Below are 21,338 nucleotides of genomic sequence, written 5' to 3'. Positions count from 1 at the left end.
TCAGGGAGTGTTTGACAGTGATGAATGGAGGTCGTTTGACCGCTGACCCATTATGGATACAGGCAATGATAGAGTGATCGCTGAGATCTTGGTTGAAAACAGCAGAGGTGTATTTAGAGGGCAAGTTGGTTAGGATGATATCTATGAGGGTGCCCGTGTTTTACGACTTTGGGGTGGTACCTGGTAGATTCGTTGATCATTTGTGTGAGATTGAGGGCATCAAGCTTAGATTGTAGGATGTCTGGGGTGTTAAGCATGTTCCAGTTTAGGTCGCCTAGCAGCATGAGCTCTGAAGATAGATGGGGGGGCAATCAGTTCACACATGGTGTCCAGAGTACAACTGGGGGCAGAGGGTGGTCTATAGCAGGCAGCAACGGTGAGAGACTTGTTTTTAAAGAGGTGGATTTTTAAAAGAAGAAGTTCAAATTGTAAGGGTCCAGTGAGTAGTGAGGTTTGTTGGGGTCACGGCGATTCAGACAGCTAGCCGGGCCATCGGTAGCAAGCTGGCAGAGGATGGAAGTCTGTTTTTAGCCACCTTGTGCGTTTCCGTGGGTAGATTAGTGGGGTTCCGTGTGGTAGAGGGGATCAATCCAATTGGCAAAATAGATATAGTTATAGTGACCCAAGAAATATTGTCCTATAGACCTATTCAGATAGCAGCCGATAAGGCAGCTAACGATTAGCGGGCTGCAGATGGGCGTTCAGGTAACGTCGCGACGGAGGGGCCAGTTGGATAACTCCCTCGGGCATATAACGTCGGTAGTCCAGCCGTGAAGGCCCGGTGGAGCTCCGCATTGGCAGCAAAACGGGTCCGGATAGGTGATTGTAGCCCAGAAGTGGCTGATGGAACTCTTCAGCTGGCAAGCTCCAGAATAATTTATGTTTGCTCCGGGATCGACGTAAGCCAATAGTCACACGGATAGCAGCTAGCGAGCTGCGAGATCCAGGTGTAAATGTCCAGAGCTTGCGGTTTAAATCCGGGGATATGGTGAGAACAATAGGTCTGGTATGTTCTGGTCTGAGTCGCGTTGTACAAAACTGGCGATACATTTTCGAGCAAAAGGATAGCTGATGACCACAAACCGTGATTAGCTGAATACTAACATTAGCCAGTAAACTGGCTAGCTTCTGGCTAGCTTCTGGTTAGCTTCTATTGTGGATTTTAAAATTGGTGATGCGGGTTGCAGGAGAGGATTTTGAAGTTGAGTTTTTGTAAATGAAAATATATAAAAGATATGCGAAGAAAGGTATGGAGAGAGTCCACCAACAAATGTGGAAGAGGTCTATTTATCTTGGGACACACCCGGGCCCAGGTGTTTCCCATGTTGCTGACGACCCTCCCGGCTCCGCCCACCGGCATCCTAATAAGGAAACAAGAACAAAGAGAGAGAATACGGCAGTCAGAGTGGGAGGGTCATCACAGGAGGAGGTGCTCTTATTCTCCATGGACTTCAGTGTCCTAAAACTTTTTGGAGCTAGAGCTACAGGATGCAAATTTCTGTTTGAAAAAGCTAATCTTTGCTTTTCTGACTGACTGTGTGTATTGGTTCCTGACTTCCCTGAAAAGTTTCATATCGCTGGGACTATTCGATGGTAGTGCAGTCCGCCACAGGATGTTTTTGTGCTGGTCGAGTCCAGTCAGTTCTGGAGTGAAACAAGGGCTATATATGTTCTTAGTTCACATTTTTTTGAAAGGGGCATACTTATTTAAGATGGTGAGAAAATTCATTTTAATGAATGACCAGGCATCCTCCACTGACAGAATGAGGTCAATATCCTTCCAGGATACCCGGGCCAGGTCGATTAGAAAGGCCTGCTCGCAGAAGTGTTTTAGGGAGTGATTGACAGTGATGAGGGGTGGTCAATTTGACCACGGACCAATAGCGGATGCAGGCAATGAGGCTGTGATCGCTGAGATCCTGATTGAAAACAGCAGAGGTGTATTTGGAGGGCAAGTTGGTCAGGATAATATCTATGAGGGTGTCCATGTTTACAGATTTAGGGTTGTACTTTGTGGGTTCCTTCCTTAATTTGTGAGATTGAGGGCATCCAGCTTAGATTGTAGGACTGCCGGGTTGTTAAGCATGTCCCGGTTTAGGTCACATAATAGAACGAACTCTGAAGATAGATACCTCTGAATACCCTAAGCACTCAGTCTAGAAAATGCAGGAGTGGCTTCGGGACAAATCTCTGAATGTCCTTGAGTGGTCCAGCCAGATCCCGGACTTGAACCCGATCAAACAGCTCAGGAGAGACCTGAAAATAGCTGTGCATTGATGCTCCCCGTCCTATCTGACAGAGCTTGAAAGGATCTGCAGGGAACAATGGGAGAAACTCCCCAAATACAGGTATTCCAAGCTTTTAGGGTCATACCCAAGAAGACTCTAACATGTAATCGCTGCCAAAGGTGCTTCAACAAAGTACTGAGTAAAGTGTCAGAATATTTATGTAAATGTGATATTTCAGTTTTTTATTTTGTTTTAAAGTTGCTCAAATAAATAAAAACACGTTTTTGCTTCTTCATTATGGGGTATTGTGTGAACATTGATGAGGGGAAAAACTATTTAATCAATAAAAACAAAGTTGTAATGTCGCAAAATGTGCAAAAAGGAATAAAAGGCGACAGAGATGGCTCCCTTTTTACGGGCTCTTAACCATTTGTGTGTGTTTTTTTGCGATATTTGTAACTTTTTTTGTACACAATGTTTCTGCCACAGTCTCTTATGACCGAAAAAAGCTTCTGGAAATCAGGACAGCATTTACTCGCCTTGTACAAAGATTTTTTTTAGCATGTCGGACGTGAAGTTGGACGCACAGGATTTACTTCAGGCACCCGACAAGGCCCTCATCCGTAAAACTGACTATCCTACCGATCCTTGACTTCGGCGATGTCATTTACAAAATAGCTTCCAGAACTCTACTCAGCAAACTGGATGCAGTCTATCACAGTGCCATCCATTTTGTCACCAAATCCCCTTACACCACCCACCACTGCGACCTGTATGCTCTCGTCAGCTGGCCCTCGCTACATATTCGTCGCCAGACCCACTGGCTCCAGGTCATCTATAAGTCTATGCTAGGTAAAGCTCCACCTTATCTCAGCTCACTGGTCACGATAACAACACCCAGCCGTCACACGCGGTCCAGCAGGTATATCTCACTAGTCATCCCCAAAGCCAACATCTCCTTTGGCCGCAAGTCCTTCGAGTTCTCTCATGCCAATGACTGGAATGAAATGCAAAAATCACTGAAGCTGGAAACTTATATTTCCCTTACTAACTTTAAGCATCAGCTATCTGAGCAGCTAACTGATCGCTGCAGCTGTACATAGCCCATCTGTAAATAGCCCACCCAACAACCTACCTCATCCCCATATTTTTTATTTACTCTTCTGCTCTTTGGCACGGTGTTTCTACTTGCACATCATCATCTGCTCATTTATTACTCCAGTGTTTAATTGCTAAATTGTAATTACACCGCTACTATGGTATATACGTACTTCCGGCGCCGACTGAGATGGCCGCCTCGCTTCGCGTTCCTAGGAAACTATGCAGTTTTTTGTTTTTTTACGTGTTATTTCTTACATTAGTACCCCAGGTCATCTTAGGTTTCATTACATACAGTCGAGAAGAACTACTGAATATAAGATCAGCGTCAACTCACCATCAGTACGACCAAGAATATGTTTTCCGCGACGCGGATCCTGTGTTCTGCCTTACAAACAGGACAACGGAATGGATCGCATGCAGCGACCCAAGGAAACGACTCCGAAAAAGAGGGAAACGAGGCGGTGTTCTGGTCAGACTCCGAAAAAGGGCACATCACGCACCACTCCCCAGCATTCTTCCTGCCAATGTCCAGTCTCTTGACAACAAGGTTGACGAAATCCGAGCAAGGGTGGCATTCCAGAGGGACATCAGAGACTGCAACGTTCTCTACTTCACGGAAACATGGCTTACTGGGAAGACGCTATCCGATGCGGTGCAGCCAACGGGTTTCTCCACGCATCGCGCGGACAGAAACAAACATCTCTCTGGTAAGAAGAGTGGCAGGGGCGTATGCCTCATGACTAACGGGACATGGTGTGATGAAGGAAACATACAGGAACTCAAATCCTTCTGTTCACCTGATTTAGAATTCCTCACAATCAAATGTAGACCGCATTATCTTCCAAGAGAATTCTCTTCGATTGAAATCACAGCCGTATATATCCCCCCCCAAGCAGACACATTGATGGCTCTGAACGAACTTTATTTAACTCTTTGCAAACTGGAAACCATTTATCCGGAGGCTGCATTCATTGTAGCTGGGGATTTTAACAAAGCTAATCTGAAAACAAGACTCCCTAAATTTTATCAGCATATCGATTGCGCAACCAGGGGTGGTAAAACATTTACATTACATTTACATTACATTTAAGTCATTTAGCAGACGCTCTTATCCAGAGCGACTTACAAATTGGTGCATTCACCTTATGACATCCAGTGGGACAGTCACTTAACAATAGTGCATCTAAAACTTAGGGGGGGTGGGGTGAGAGGGATTACTTAACCTATCCTAGGTATTCCTTAAAGAGGTGGGGTTTCAGGTGTCTCCTTGAAACCCCAACCTTGGATCATTGTTACTCTAACTTCCGCGACGCATATAAGGCCCTGCCCCGCCCCCCCTTTCGGAAAAGCTGACCACGACTCCATTTTGCTGATCCCTGCCTACAGGCAGAAGCTAAAACAAGAGGCTCCCACGCTGAGGTCTGTCCAACGCTGGTCAGACCAAGCTGACTCTACACTCCAAGACTGCTTCCATCACGTGGACTGGGACATGTTTCGTATTGCGTCAGATGAAAATATTGACGAATACTGTGTGCGAGTTCATTAGAACGTGCGTCGAAGATGTCGTTCCCATAGCAATGATAAAAACATTCCCAAACCAGAAACCGTGGATTGATGGCAGCATTCGCGTGAAACTGAAAGTGTGAACCACTGCTTTTAATCAGGGCAAGGTGTCTGGTAACATGTCCGAATATAAACAATGCAGCTATTCCCTCCGCAAGGCTATTAAACAAGCTAAGCGTCAGTACAGAGACAAAGTGGAATCTCAATTCAATGGCTCAGACACAAGAGGCATGTGGCAGGGTCTACAGTCAATCACGGACTACAAGAAGAAACCCAGCCCAGTCACGAACCAGGATGTCTTGCTCCCAGGCAGACTAAATAACTTTTTTGCCCGCTTTGAGGAAAATACAGTGCCACTGACACGGCCTGCAACGAAAACATGCGGTCTCTCCTTCACTGCAGCCGAGGTGAGTAAGACATTTAAACGTGTTAACCCTCGCAAGGCTGCAGGCCCAGACAGCATCCCCAGCCACGCCCTCAGAGCATGCGCAGACCAGCTGGCCGGTGTGTTTACGGACATATTCAATCAATCCCCAGCCACCATTGTTCCTGTTCCCAAGAAAGCTAAGGTAACTGAGCTGAGACCCTGGGTCTCGACCCCGCCCTGTGCAACTGGGTACTGGACTTCCTGACGGGCCGCCCCCAGGTGGTGAGGGTAGGCAACAACATCTCCTCCCCGCTGATCCTCAACACGGGGGCCCCACAAGGGTGCGTTCTGAGCCCTCTCCTGTACTCCCTGTTCACCCACAACTGCGTGGCTACGCACGCCTCCAACTCAATCATCAAGTTTGCGGACGACACAACAGTGGTAGGCTTGATTACCAACAACGACGAGACGGCCTACAGGGAGGAGGTGAGGGCCCTCAGAGTGTGGTGTCAGGAAAATAACCTCACACTCAAAGTCAACAAAACTAAGGAGATGATTGTGGACTTCAGGAAACAGCAGAGGGAACACCCCCCTATCCACATCGATGGAACTGTAGTGGAGAGGGTAGTAAGTTAAGTTCCTCGGCATACACATCACAGACAAACTGAATTGGTCCACTCACACAGACAGCATCGTGAAGAAGGCGCGGCAGCGCCTCTTCAAACTCAGGAGGCTGAAGAAATTTGGCTTGTCACCAAAAGCACTCACAAACTTCTACAGATGCACAATCGAGAGCATCCTGGCGGGCTGTATCACCGCCTGGTACGGCAACTGCTCCGCCCTCAACCGTAAGGCTCTCCAGAGGGTAGTGAGGTCTGCACAACGCATCACCGGAGGCAAACTACCTGCCCTCCAGGACACCTACACCACCCGATGATACAGGAAGGCCATAAAGATCATCAAGGACATCAATCACCCGAACCACTGCCTGTTCACCCCGCTATCATCCAGAAGGCGAGGTCAGTACAGGTGCATCAAAGCTGGGACCGAGAGACTGAAAAACAGCTTCTATCTCAAGGCCATCAGACTGTTAAACAGCCACCACTAACATTGAGTGGCTGCTGCCAACACACTGTCATTGACACTGACCCAACTCCAGCCACTTTAATAATGGGAATTGATGGGAAATGATGTAAATATATCACTAGCCACTTTAAACAATGCTACCTTATATAATGTTACTTACCCTACATTATTCATCTCATATGCATATGTATATACTGTACTCTACATCATCGACTGCATCCTTATGTAATACATGTATCACTAGCCACTTTAACTATGCCACTTTGTTTACTTTGTCTACATACTCATCTCATATGCATATACTGTACTCGATACCATCTACTGTATGCTGCTCTGTACCATCACTCATTCATATATCCTTATGTACATATTCCTTATCCCCTTACACTGTGTATAAGACAGTAGTTTTGGAATTGTTAGTTAGATTACTTGTTGGTTATCACTGCATTGTCGGAACTAGAAGCACAAGCATTTCGCTACACTCGCATTAACATCTGCTAACCATGTGTATGTGACAAATAAAATTTGATTTGATTTATTTATTGCCTTACCTCCTCACTCCATTTGCACACACTGTATATAGACTTTCTTTTATTTCTACTGTTTTATTGACAGTATGTTTGTTTATTCCATGTAGAACTCTGTGTTGTTGTATGTGTCGAACTGCTTTACTTTATCTTGGCCAGGTCGCAGTTGTAAATGAGAACTTGTTCTCAATTCGCAGGAGAAAGAAAAATATCGGAGACATAGGGCTGGGTGCCTTGTACGGATCTGATGGCGAGTGGGTAATCTGTCTTTGCCATCAGTCCTATTATCCAACGTAAAATCATTGCATAACAAAATGACAAGCTACGATCATGAATATACATTTACATTTACATTTAAGTCATTTAGCAGACGCTCTTATCCAGAGTGATTTACAAATTGGTGCATTCACCTTATGACATCCAGTGGAACAGCCACTTTACAATAGTGCATCTAAATCTTTTAAGGGGGGGGTGAGAAGGATTACTTTATCCTATCCTAGGTATTCCTTAAAGAGGTGGGGTTTCAGGTGTCTCCGGAAGGTGGTGATTGACTCCGCTGTCCTGGCGTCGTGAGGGAGTTTGTTCCACCATTGGGGGGCCAGAGCAGCGAGCAGTTTTGACTGGGCTGAGCGGGAACTGTACGTCCTCAGTGGTAGGGAGGCGAGCAGGCCAGAGGTGGATGAACGCAGTGCCCTTGTTTGGGTGTAGGGCCTGATCAGAGCCTGGAGGTACTGAGGTGCCGTTCCCCTCACAGCTCCGTAGGCTGTCTTGTAGCGGATGCGAGCTTCAACTGGAAGCCAGTGGAGAGAGCGGAGGAGCGGGGTGACGTGAGAGAACTTGGGAAGGTTGAACACCAGACGGGCTGCGGCGTTCTGGATGAGTTGTAGGGGTTTAATGGCACAGGCAGGGAGCCCAGCCAACAGCGAGTTGCAGTAATCCAGACGGGAGATGACAAGTGCCTGGATTAGGACCTGCGCCGCTTCCTGTGTGAGGCAGGGTCGTACTCTGCGGGTGTTGTAGAGCATGAACCTACAGGAACGGGCCACCGCCTTGATGTTAGTTGAGAAGGAATATCCTACCAACGAAACCTACCAATAAAAACTGCAATGTCTTATGTCTCACCGAGTCATGGCTGAATGACGATATGGATAAAATACAGCTGGTGGGGCAAGATAGAACAGCTGCCTCTGGTAAGACAAGAGGTAGCCATCTGTATATACAGTGGGGCAAAAAGTATTTAGTCAGCCACCAATTGTGCAAGTTCTCCCACTTACAAAGATGAGAGAGGACTGTAATTTTCATCATAGGTACACTTCAACTATGACAGACAAAATGACAAAAAGAGAAAATCACATTTATTCGACCATGCTGGTCATTTATGAACATTTGAACATCTTGGCCATGTTCTGTTATAATCTCCACCCGGCACAGCCAGAAGAGGACTGGCCACCCCACATAGCCTGGTTCCTCTCTAGGTTTCTTCCTAGGTTTTGGCCTTTCTAGGGAGTTTTTCCTAGCCACCGTGCTTCTACACCTGCATTGCTTGCTGTTTGGGGTTTTAGGCTGGGTTTCTGTACAGCACTTTGAGATATCAGCTGATGTACGAAGGGCTATATGAATAAATTTGATTTGATTTTGATTTGATTGTAGGATTTAACCTCTTGCAACGAGCAATCCCGGAACCGGGATCGTAATCATAGCCTCAAACTAATTAGCATAACGCAGCGGACATAAATACCCCTAGTAACTTTTCCTATTCATGAAAATCGCAAATGAAATGAAATAAATATATTCAAACACAAGCTTAGCCTTTTGTTAACAACACTGTCATCTCAGATTTTCAAAATATGCGTTACAGCCAATGCTAGACAAGCATTTGTGTAAGTTTATCATGGCATAATGCTATGCTAGGCTCTGCAGGTAGCAGGCAACATTTTCACAAAAATAAGAAAAGCAACCAAATTAAATAATTTACCTTTGAAGAACTTCGGATGCTTTCACTCAGGAGACTCCCAGTTAGATAGCAAATGTTCCTTTTTTCCAAAAATATTATTTTTGTAGGCGAAATAGCTCCCGTTCATCATGCTTGGCTGAGAAATCGACCGGAAAATGCTAATATTACAACACCAAACTTTTTCAAAATTAGCTCCATAATATCAACAGAAACACGACAAACGTTGTTTAGGATCCATCCTCAAGGTGTTTTTAACATATATATTCGGTAATATATCTGTCGAGGCAATTGGTTTCTCATAAGAAGCGATTGGAAAAATGGCTACCTCAGTATTTTACGCAAGATTTTCTGCGGGAGACACCATGTGACCACTTGCTAAATATGCTCCCTTATGGCTATTCTTCAATGGAAATGCGTAAAAAGACGTCACAATCCTGTAGACACCTTGGGGAATACGTGGAAAACGTAAGCTCATTCGTAGCTCATTCACAACCATATAAGGAGTCATTGGCATGAGGCCGTTTCAAAAAATGTGGCACTTCCTGGTTGGTTTTTATCTGGGTTTCGCCTGTAACATCAGTTCTGTGGCACTCACAGACAATATCTTTGCAGTTTTGGAAATGTCAGTCTGTCTTCTTTCATAGTCGAGCATCTTTTCGTGACAGAATATCTTGTTTAAAACGGGAACGTTTTTCATCCACAAATTTTAATAGCGCCCCCTAATGCATAACTGAATTTATTTGCAAATTATGGTGGAAAATAAGTATTTGGTCACCTACAAACAAACAAGATTTCTGGCTCTCACAGACCTGTAATTTCTTCTTTAAGAGGCTCCTCCGTCCTCCACTCGTTACCTGTATTAATGGCACCTGTTTGAACCTGTTATCAGTATAAAAGACACCTGTCCACAACCTCAAACAGTCACACTCCAAACTCCACTATGGCCTAGACCAAAGAGCTGTCAAAGGACACCAGAAACAAAATTGTAGACCTGCACCAGGCTGGGAAGACTGAATCTGCAATAGGTAAGCAGCTTGGTTTGAAGAAATCAACTGTGGGAGCAATTATTAGGAAATGGAAGACATAGAATACCACTGATAATCTCCCTCGATATGGGGCTCCACGATCTCACCCCGTGGGGTCAAAATGATCACAAGAACGGTGAGCAAAAGTCACAGAACCACACGGGGGGACCTAGTGAATGACCTGCAGAGAGCTGGGACCAAAGTAACAAAGCCTACCATCAGTGACACACTACGCCGCCAGGGACTCAAATCCTGCAGTGTCAGACGTGTCCCCCTGCTTAAGCCAGTACATGACATGCCCGTCTGAAGTTTGGTAGAGAGCATTTGGATGATCCAGAAGAAGATTGGGGGAATGTCATATGGTCAGATGAAACCAAAATATAACTTTTTGGTAAAAACTCAACTCGTCGTGTTTGGAGGACAAAGAATGCCAAGTTGCATCCAAAGAACACCATACCTACTGTGAAGCATGGGGGTGGGAACATCATGCTTTGGGGCTGTTTTTCTGCAAAGGGACCAGGACGACTGATCCGTGTAAAGGAAATAATGAATGGGGCCATGTATCGTGAGATTTTGAGTGAAAACCTCCTTCCATCAGCAAGGGCATTGAATATGAAACGTGACTGGGTCTTTCAGCATGACAATGATCCCAAACACACCGCCCGGGCAATGAAGGAGTGGCTTCGTAAGAAGCATTTCAATGTCCTGGAGTGGCCTAGCCAGTCTCCAGATCTCAACTCCATAGAAAATCTTTGGAGTCTGTTGAAAGTCTGTGTTGCCCAGCAACAGCCCCAAAACATCACTGCTCTAGAGGAGATCTGCAATGAGGAATGGGACAAAATACCAGCAACAGTGTGTGAAAACCTTGTGAAGACTTACAGAAAACGTTTGACCTCTGTCATTGCTAACAAAGGGTATATAACAAAGTATTGCGATAAACTTTTGTTGAGCAAATACTTATTTTCCACCATAATTAGCAAATTAATTCATACAAAATCCTACAATGTGATTTTCAGCTTTTTTTTCTCTAATTTTGTCTGTCATATTTGAAGTGTACCTATGATGAAAATTACAGGCCTCTCTCATCTTTATAAGTGGGAGAACTTGTACAATTGGTGGCTGACTAAATACTTTTTTGCCCCACTCTATTTGTAAACAACAGCTGGTGCACGAAATCTAATATTAAAACCTGTTATGGCAGGGCGTTCCCCTAGGGGAACACCCCCCCCCCCACCCATTCAGCTGAAAAGGTGGCGTGGGGAATTCAAAAAATGTCTTTACAAATATTTTACTTTCACACATTAACAAATCCAATACAGCAAATGAAAGATAAACATCTTGTTAATCTACCCATCATGTCCGATTTAAAAAAAAATGTTTTACAGCGAAAACACAACGTATATTTGTTAGACCACCACCAAATAAAACAAAACACAGCCATTTTTCCCAGCCATGGTCATAAAAGCAGAATTAGAGATAAAATGAATCACTAACCTTTGATCATCTTCATCAGATGACAATCATATGACATGTTACACAATACATTTATGTTTTGTTCGATAATATGCATATTTATATCCACAAATCTCGGTTTACATTGACGCCATGTTCACTAATGCCTCCAAAATATCCGGAGTAATTACAGAGAGTCAGATAACAGAAATACTCATCATGAACATTGACGAAAGATACATGTTCTACATATAATTAAAGATGCACTGGTTCTTAATGCAACCGCTGTGTCAGATTTTTAAAAACATTACGAAAAAAGCCTACCATGCAATAACCTGAGACGGCGCTCAGACGTAAATATATTTCTCCACCAAGTTGGAGTCAACAGAAATACGAAATTACATCATAAATATTCCCTTACCTTTGATGATCTTTCATCAGAATGCAGTGCAAGGAGTCCTAGTTCCACAATAAATCATTGTTTTGTTACATATGTCCAATACTTGTGTCCAATTAGCTGCATTTGCTAGCACTTTCAGCTCAAGTGCCCAAAAGCTGACGCTGGTCCAGGAGAACTCGGACGAAAACTTCAAAAAGAAATATTCCAGGTCGAATAAACTGGTCAAACTAAGTAGAGAATACATCTTCAGGATGTTATTTTCATATATATCCAATAACGTTCCAACCGGAGCATGCGTTTTCTTTCATCTGCAGCCAAATGGAATGATGGTGATATCAACAGCCAAATGCGCAGCAGGGAAATTGCATTCTGCCAGGACAGTGACTCATTCCCCTCCCTTTTGGTCAAAGTTCACACCAGAGGCTCCATTCCACGTTCTACTGAATGAGGACATCTAGTGGAAGGCGTAGTAAGTACTAACAGATCCTTATCTTATTTGGAAGTGAAGAGGCGATGACTTAAAATTAGACTTCCTGTCTGTAAGATTGCCTGCCCTATGAGTTCTGTTATATTCACAGACATAATTCAAACAGTTTTAGAAACGTCAAAGTGTTTTCTATCCAATAGTAATAATAATATGCATATATAAGCAATCTAGGACAGAGTAGGATGCAGTTCATTATGGGCACGCAATTCATCCAAAGTGAAAATACTGCCCCCTATCCCCAACAAGTTTTAAAAAAATGGTTTTAAAAAATGGTACTTGGCTAAAAGCCAGGGAAAATGCAGCGCGGCAAATTCAAATAAAATTATATAAAAATCAAACTTTCATTAATAAATCACACATGTAAGATACTAAATTAAAGCTACACTCGTTGTGAATCCAGCCAACATGTCAAATTTTAAAAATGCTTTTCGGCGAAAGCATAATCTATTGTCTGATGATAGCACAACAGTAAACAAAGAGAGTAACATATTTCAACCCTGCAGGCGCTACACAAAACGTAGAAATAAAATATAAAACATGCCTTACCTTTGACGAGCTTCTTTTGTTGGCACTCCAATTTATCCCATAAACATCAAAATTGGTCCTTTTGTTCGATTAATTCCGTCCATATATATCCAAAATGTCAATTTATTTGGTGCATTTAATCCAGAACAAAACAGCTTCCAAATTGCACAACATCAATACAAAATATCTCAAAAGTTGCCTGTAAACTTTGCCAAAACATTTCAAACTACTTTTGTAATACAACTTGAGGTGTTTTTAAACATTAATAATCCATCAAATTGAAGACGGGTCTATCGGTTTTCAATAGAGGATGAGAGGAAACTAACACTACTTTTCAAGTCTTGCGCAACTCTTAACAATGTTACCCATTTCCTAGATGGCCGTACTTCTTCATTGCACAAAGGAATGACCTCAACCAAATTCCAAAGACTGGTGACATTCATTGGAAGCGGTAGGAACTGAAAACAAGTGCCTAAGAAATATCGTTTCCCAATGAGAAATCACTGAACAGACAGAGACCTAAAAAAACGGTTAGTCCTCGGGGTTTTGCCTGCCACATAAGTTCTGTTATACTCACAGACATGATTCAAACAGTTTTAGAAACTTCAGAGTGTTTTCTATCCAAATCTACTAATAATATGCAAATCTTATATTCTTGGCATGAGTAGCAGGAAGTTGAAATTGGGCACGCTATTTATCCAAAAGTGAAAATGCTGACCCCTATACCTTAAGAATGTTTTAAACAGGTCAACATTCACAAGGCTGCGGGGCCAGACGGATTACCAGGATGTCTACTTTGAGCATGCACTGACCAACTAGCAATTGTCTTCACTGACATGTTCAACCTGTCCCTGACTGAGTCAGTAATACAAACATGTTTCAAACAGACCACCATAGTCCCTGTGCCCAAGAACACTGATGTAACCTGCCAAAATGACTACTGACCTGTAGCACTCGCATCTGTAGCCATTAAGTGCTTTCAAAGAATGGTCATGGCTCACGTCAACACCATTATCCCAGAAACCCGAGACCCACTCCAATTTGCATACCTCCCCAACAGATCCACAGATTTTGCAATCTCTATTGAATTCCACACTGCCCTTTCTCACCTGGACAAAGGGAACACCTACGTGAGAATGCTATTCATTAACTACAGCTCAGCGTTCAACACCAAAGTGCCCTCAAAGCTCATTACTAAGCTAAGGACACTGGGACTAAATGCCTGTCTCCGCAACTGGATCCTGGACTTCCTGACAGGCCACCCCAGGTGGTAAGGGTAGGTAGCAACACATCTGCTTCTCTTACTCTCAACACGGGGGCCCTCAGTGGTGCATGCTTAGTCCCCTCCTGTACTCCCGGTTCACCCATGACTGCATGGCCAGGCACAACTCCATCATTAAATTTGCCAACGACACAACAGTGGTAGGCATGAGACTATAGGGAGGAGGTCAGGGACCTGGCCATGTGGTGCCCGGATAACAACCTCTTCTTCAACCTGATCAAGACAAAGGAGATGACTGTGGACTACAAGAAAAAGAGGTGGTGTCCGCATCACCAACAAACTATCATGGTCCAAACACACCAGACAGTCGTGAAGAGGGCACAACAAAGCCTATTCCCCCCAGGAAACTGAAAAGATTTGGCATGGGTCCTGAGATCCCCAAAAAGTTCTACAGCTGCACCATTGAGAGCATCCTGACTGATTGCATTACTGCCTGGTATGGCAACTGTTTGGCCTCCGACCGCAAGGCACTACAGAGGGTAGTTTGTACGGCCCAGTACATCACTGGGGCCAAGCTTCCTGCCATCCAGGACCTCTATACCAGGCGGTGCCAGAGGAAGGCCCTAAAAATTATCAAAGACTCCAGCCACCTTATTCATAGTCTGTTCTCTCTGCTACCGCATGGCAAGTGGTACTGGAGCACCAGGTCTAGGTCCAACTGCTTCTACCCCCAAGCCATAAGACTCCTGAACAGCTTCTGCCTCCAAGCCATAAGACTCCTGAACAGCTTCTACCCCCAAGCCATAAGACTTCTGAACAGCTTCTACCTCCAAGCCATAAGACTGCTGAACAGCTTCTACCCCCAAGCCATAAGACTCCTGAACAGCTTCTACCCCCAAGCCATAAGACTGCTGAACAGCTTCTACCCCCAAGCCATAAGACTTCTGAACAGCTTCTACCCCCAAGCCATAAGACTGCTGAACAGCTTCTACCCCCAAGCCATAAGACTTCTGAACAGCTTCTACCCCCAAGCCATAAGACTCCTGAACAGCTTCTACCCCCAAGCCATAAGACTGCTGAACTGCTTCTACCCCCAAGCCATAAGACTCCTGAACAGCTTCTACCCCCAAGCCATAAGACTTCTGAACAGCTTCTACCCCCAAGCCATAAGACTTCTGAACAGCTTCTACCCCCAAGCCATAAGACTGCTGAACAGCTTCTACCCCCAAGCCATAAGACTGCTGAACAGCTTCTACCCCCAAGCCATAAGACTTCTGAACAGCTTCTACCCCCAAGCCATAAGACTTCTGAACAGCTAATCAAATGGCTACCCAGACTTGCATTGTGCCCCCACCCTCTCTTTTACGCTGATGCTACTCTCTGGTGATTAGCTATGCATAGTCACTTTAACTCTACCTACATGTACAAATGTCTTCAATTACCTCAACAAACCTGTGCCCCGCACATTGACTCTGTACCGGTACCCCCTGTATAAAGCCCCGATATTGTTATTTTACTGCTGCTATTTGTTATTTTTATCTTTTCCTTATCCATTTTTTACTTTTACTTAACACTTATTGTTCTTGAAACTGAATTGTTGATTAAGGGATTGTAAGTCAGCATTTCACTGTAAGGTCTACTACACCTGTTGTATTCAGCATTTCACTGTGAGGTCTACTACACCCGTTGTATTCAGCATTTCACTGTAAGGTCTACTACACCTGTTGTATTCAGCATTTCACTGTGAGGTCTACTACACCTGTTGTATTCAGCATTTCACTGTGAGGTCTACTACACCTGTTGTATTCAGCATTTCACTGTAAGGTCTACTACACCTGTTGTATTCAGCATTTCACCTGCTCTCTGTTCCTCCCCCTCCAGCCAACGAGCCCCAACCGTGGCTGGTTTGTTCCCCCGTTTGGAGGCAATCCTTGGTGGGTGTACGTGGTGTCAGCGGTGCCTGCCCTGCTGGTCACCATCCTACTCTTCATGGACCAGCAGATCACCGCTGTCATCGTCAACAGGAAGGAGCACATGCTGAAGGTTGGACAGGGCAGGGTTTCAATAGTCTGAAGATAGGACAGGGCAGGATCTCAATAGTCTGAAGGTAGGACAGGACAGGGTCTCAATAGTCTGAAGGTTTTATAGGGCAGGGTCTCGATAGTCTGAAGGTAGGACACAGCAGGATCTCAATAGTCTGAAGGTAGGACAGGGTAGGTTCTTGATAGTCTGAATGTTTTATAGGGCAGGATCTCAATAGTCTGAAGGTAGGACAGGGCAGGGTCTAAATAGTCTGAATGTTTTATAGGGCAGGGTCTCAATAGTCTGAAGGTTTTATAGGGCAGGATCTCAATAGTCTGAAGGTAGGACAGGGCAGGGTCTCAATAGTCTGAAGGTTTTATAGTGCAGGATCTCAATAGTCTGAAGGTAGGACAGGGCAGGGTCTCAATAGTCTGAAGGTTTTACAGGGCATGGTGTCAATAGTCTGAAGGTAGGACAGGGCAGGGTCTCAATAGCCTGAAGGTTTTATAGGGCAGGGTCTCAATAGTCTGAAGGTAGGAGGGCAGGGTCTCAATAAATAGTCTGAAGGTTTTACATGGCAGGATCTCAATAGTCTGAAGGTTTTATAGGGCAGGGTCTCAATAGTCTGAAGGTAGGACAGGGTAGGATCTCAATAGTCTGAAGGTTTTATAGGGCAGGGTCTCAATAGTCTGAAGGTTTTATAGGGTAGGGTCTCAATAGTCTGAAGGTAAAGATTTTCATAGGGGTATGGTCTCAATAGTCTGAAGGTTTTATAGGGCAGGATCTCAATACTCTGAAGGTAGGACAGGGCAGGGTCTCAATAGTCTGAAGGTTTTATAGGGCAGGTTCTCAATAGTCTGAAGGTTTTAACAGGGCAGGGTCTCAATAGTCTGAAGGTAGGACAGGGTCTCAATAGTCTGAAGGTTTTATAGGGCAGGATCTCAATAGTCTGAAGGTAGGACAGGGTCTCAATAGTCTGAAGGTTTTATAGGGCAGGATCTCAATAGTCTGAAGGTAGGACAGGGTCTCAATAGTCTGAAGGTTTTATAGGGCAGGGTCTCAATAGTCTGAAGGTAGGACAGGGCAGGGTCTCAATAGTCTGAAGGTTTTATAGGGCAGGATCTCAATAGTCTGAAGGTTTTATATATATATATGCCATTTAGCAGACGCTTTTATCCAAAGCGACTTACAGTCATGTGTGCATACATTCTACGATCTCAATAGTCTGGGTTTTATATATATATATGTTTTATAGGGCAGGTTCTCAATAGTCTGAAGGCCATAGGACAGGGACCACAGGATCTCAATAGTCTGAAGGTAGGACAGGACAGGTTCTCAATAGTCTGGAGGTTTTATAGGGCAGGATCTCAGTAGTCTGAAGGTAGGACAGGGCAGGGTCTCAATAGTCTGAAGGTTTTATAGGGCAGGGTCTCAATAGTCTGAAGGTAGGACAGGGCAGGTTCTCGATAGTCTGAAAGCAGGACAGGACAGGGTCTCAATAGTCTGAAGGTAGGACAGGGCAGGGTCTCAATAGTCTGAAGGTTTTATAGGGCAGGGTCTCAATAGTATGAAGGTTTTATAGGGCAGGGTCTCAATAGTCTGAAGGTAGGACAGGGCAGGGTCTCAATAGTCTGAAGGTTTTATAGGGCAGGATCTCAATAGTCTGAAGGTAGGACAGGGTCTCAATAGTCTGAAGGTAGGACAGGGTCTCAATAGTCTGAAGGTTTTATACGGCAGAATCTGAATAGTCTGAAGGTAGGACAGGGTCTCAATAGTCTGAAGGTTTTATAGGGCAGGGTCTCAATAGTCTGAAGGTAGGACAGGGCAGGGTCTCAATAGTCTGAAGGTAGGACAGGATCTCAATAGTCTGAAGGTAGGACAGGGCAGGGTCTCAATAGTCTGAAAGTTTTATAGGGCAGGTTCTCAATAGTCTGAAGGTAGGACAGGGCAGGGTCTCAATAGTCTGAAGGTTTTATAGGGCAGGATCTCAATAGTCTGAAGGTAGGACAGGGTCTCAATAGTCTGAAGGTAGGACAGGGTCTCAATAGTCTGAAGGTTTTATACGGCAGAATCTGAATAGTCTGAAGGTAGGACAGGGTCTCAATAGTCTGAAGGTTTTATAGGGCAGGGTCTCAATAGTCTGAAGGTAGGACAGGGCAGGGTCTCAATAGTCTGAAGGTAGGACAGGGCAGGGTCTCAATAGTCTGAAGGTAGGACAGGGCAGGGTCTCAATAGTCTGAAAGTTTTATAGGGCAGGTTCTCAATAGTCTGAAGGTAGGACAGGGCAAGGACTCAATAGTCTGAAGGTAGGACAGGACAGGATCTCAATAGTCTGAAGGTTTTATAGGGCAGGATCTCAATAGTCTGATGGTAGGACAGGGTCTCAATAGTCTGAAGGTAGGACTGGGCATGGGGGCAATAGTCTGAAGGTAGGACAGGGCAGGGTCTCAAAAGTCTGAAGGTTTTATAGGGCAGGGTCTCAATAGTCTGAAGGTAGGACAGGGTCTCAGTAGTCTGAAGGTAAGACAGGACAGGGTCTCAATTGTCTGAAGGTTTTATAGGGCAGGATCTCTCAATAGTCTGAAGGTAGGACAGGGTCTCAATAGTCTGAAGGTAGGACAGGGCAGGGTCTCAATAGTCTGAAGGTTTTATAGGGCAGGGTCTCAATAGTCTGAAGGTAGGACAGGGTCTCAGTAGTCTGAAGGTAAGACAGTACAGGGTCTCAATTGTCTGAAGGTTTTATAGGGCAGGATCTCAATAGTCTGAAGGTAGGACAGGGTCTCAATAGTCTGAAGGTAGTACAGGGCAGGGTCTCAATAGTCTGAAGGGAGTACAGGGCAGGGTCTCAATAGTCTGAAGGTAGGACAGGACAGGATCTCAATAGTCTGAAGGTTTTATAGGGCAGGATCTCAATAGTCTGAAGGTAGGACAGGGTCTCAATAGTCTGAAGGTAGGACAGGGCATGGTGTCAATAGTCTGAAGGTAGGACAGGACAGGATCTCAATAGTCTGAAGGTTTTATAGGGCAGGATCTCAATAGTCTGAAGGTAGGACAGGGTCTCCATAATCTGAAGGTTTTATAGGGCAGGGTCTCAATAGTCTGAAGGTAGGACAGGGCAGGATCTCAATAGTCTGAAGGTAGGAAAGGGCAGGTTCTCGATAGTCTGAAGGCAGGACAGGACAGGGTCTCAATAGTCTGAAGGTAGGACAGGGCAGGTTCTCAATAGTCTGAAGTTTTTATAGGGCAGGATCTCAATAGTCTGAAGGTAGGACAGAGTCTCAATAGTCTGAAGGTTTTATAGGGCAGGGTCTCAATAGTCTGAAGGTTTTATAGGGCAGGATTTCAATAGTCTGAAGGTTTTATAGGGCAGGGTCTCAATAGTCTGAAGGTTTTTTAGGGCAGGGTCTCAATAGTCTGAATGTTTTATAGGGCAGGTTCTCAATAGTCTGAAGGTTTTATAGGACAGAGTTTCAATAATCTGAAGGTTTTATAGGGCAGGGTCTCAATAGTCTGAAGGTAGGACAGGGAAGGTTCTCGATAGTCTGAAGGTAGGACAGGGCAGGATCTCAATAGTCTGACGGTTTTATTGGACATGGTCTCAATAGTCTGAAGGTAGGACAGGGCAGGGTCTCAATAGTCTGAAGGTTTTATAGGGCAGGGTCTCGATAGTCTGAAGGTTTTATAGGGCGGGTTCTCAAGTCTGAAGGTAGGACAGGGCAGGTTCTCAATAGTCTGAAGGTAGGATAGGGCAGGATCTCAACAGTGTGAAGGTTTTATAGGGCAGGGTCTCAATAGTCTGAAGGTTTTATAGGGCAGGGTCTCAATAGACTGAAGGTAGGACAGGACAGGGTCTCAATAGTCTGAAGGTAGGACCGGATAGGATCTCAATAGTCTGAAGGTAGGACAGGGTCTCCATAATCTGAAGGTTTTATAGGGCAGGGTCTCAATAGTCTGAAGGTAGGACCGGATAGGATCTCAATAGTCTGAAGGTAGGACAGGGCAGGGTCTCAATAGTCTGAAGGTTTTATAGGGCAGGATTTCAATAGTCTGAAGGTTTTATAGGGCAGGGTCTCAATAGTCTGAAGGTTTTATAGGACATGGTCTCAATAGTCTGAAGGTTTTATAGGGCAGGTTCTCAATAGTCTGAAGGTTTTATAGGGCAGGGTCTCGATAGTCTGAAGGTAGGACAAGACAGGGTCTCAATAGTCTGAAGGTAGGACAGGGCAGGATCTCCATAGTCTGAAGGGTTTATGACATGGTCTCAATAATCTGAAGGTTTTATAGGGCAGGGTCTCAATAGTCTGAAGGTAGGACAGGGCAGGTTCTCGATAGTCTGAAGGTAGGACAGGGCAGGATCTCAATAGTCTGAAGGTAGGACAGGGCAGGGTCTCAATAGTCTGAAGGTAGGACAGGGCAGGGTCTCAATAGTCTGAAGGTTTTATAGGGTAGGGTCTCAATAGTCTGAATGTTTTATAGGGCAGGGTCTCAATAGTCTGAAAGTTTTATAGGGCAGGGTCTCAATAGTCTGAAGGTTTTATAGGGCAGGGTCTCAAGTCTGAAGATAGGACAGGGCGGGATCTCAATAGTCTGAAGGTTTTATAGGGCAGGTTCTCAATAGTCTGAAGGTAGGACAGGGCAGGGTCTCAATAGTCTGAAGGTAGGACAGGGCAGGATCTCGATAGTCTGAAGGTTTTATAGGGCGGGTTCTCAAGTCTGAAGGTAGGACAGGGCGGGATCTCAATAGTCTGAAGGTTTTATAGGGCAGGGTTTCAATAGTCTGAAGGTAGGACAGGGCAAGGGCTCAATAGTCTGAAGGTAGGACAGGACAGGATCTCAATAGTCTGAAGGTTTTATAGGGCAGGATCTCAATAGTCTGAAGGTTTTATAGGGCAGGATCTCAATAGTCTGAAGGTAGGACAGGGTCTCAATAGTCTGAAGGTTTTATAGGGCAGGGTCTCAATAGTCTGAAGGTAGGAAAGGGCAGGATCTCAATAGTCTGAAGGTAGGACAGGGTCTCAATAGTCTGAAGGTAGGACAGGGCAGGGTCTCAATAGTCTGAAGGTTTTATAGGGCAGGGTATCAATAGTCTGAAGGTAGGACAGGGCAGGGTCTCAATACTCTGAAGGTAGGACAGGGTAGGGTCTCAATAGTCTGAAGGTAGGACAGGGCAGGGTCTCAATAGTCTGAAGGTTTTATAGGGCAGGGTCTCAATAGTCTGAAGGTAGGACAGGGCAGGTTCTCAATAGTCTGAAGGTAGGACAGGGCAGGGTCTCAATAGTCTGAAGGTAGGACAGGGCAGGGTCTCAATAGTCTGAAGGTAGGACAGGGCAGGGTCTCAATAGTCTGAAGGTTTTATAGGGCAGGGTCTCAATAGTCTGA

The 21,338-nt window shown here is 44.8% G+C and overlaps 1 protein-coding gene across 1 annotated transcript in view; it reads left to right on the top strand.

Annotated features, from left to right (window-relative positions):
- slc4a4a (solute carrier family 4 member 4a) overlaps nt 1–21,338 on the top strand; it is a 533,895-nt gene that overhangs the window by 413,622 nt on the left and 98,935 nt on the right. The window contains 1 exon segment of the mRNA XM_046348253.1: nt 15,819–15,980. Coding sequence (XP_046204209.1) covers nt 15,819–15,980 — 162 coding nt within the window.

Source organism: Oncorhynchus gorbuscha, linkage group LG04, assembly GCF_021184085.1.
Source record: "Oncorhynchus gorbuscha isolate QuinsamMale2020 ecotype Even-year linkage group LG04, OgorEven_v1.0, whole genome shotgun sequence".
Classification (NCBI taxonomy): Eukaryota; Metazoa; Chordata; class Actinopteri; order Salmoniformes; family Salmonidae; genus Oncorhynchus; species Oncorhynchus gorbuscha.
Note: the sequence above shows the minus strand (reverse complement) of the source record. Positions and strands in the feature narration are given on the sequence as shown.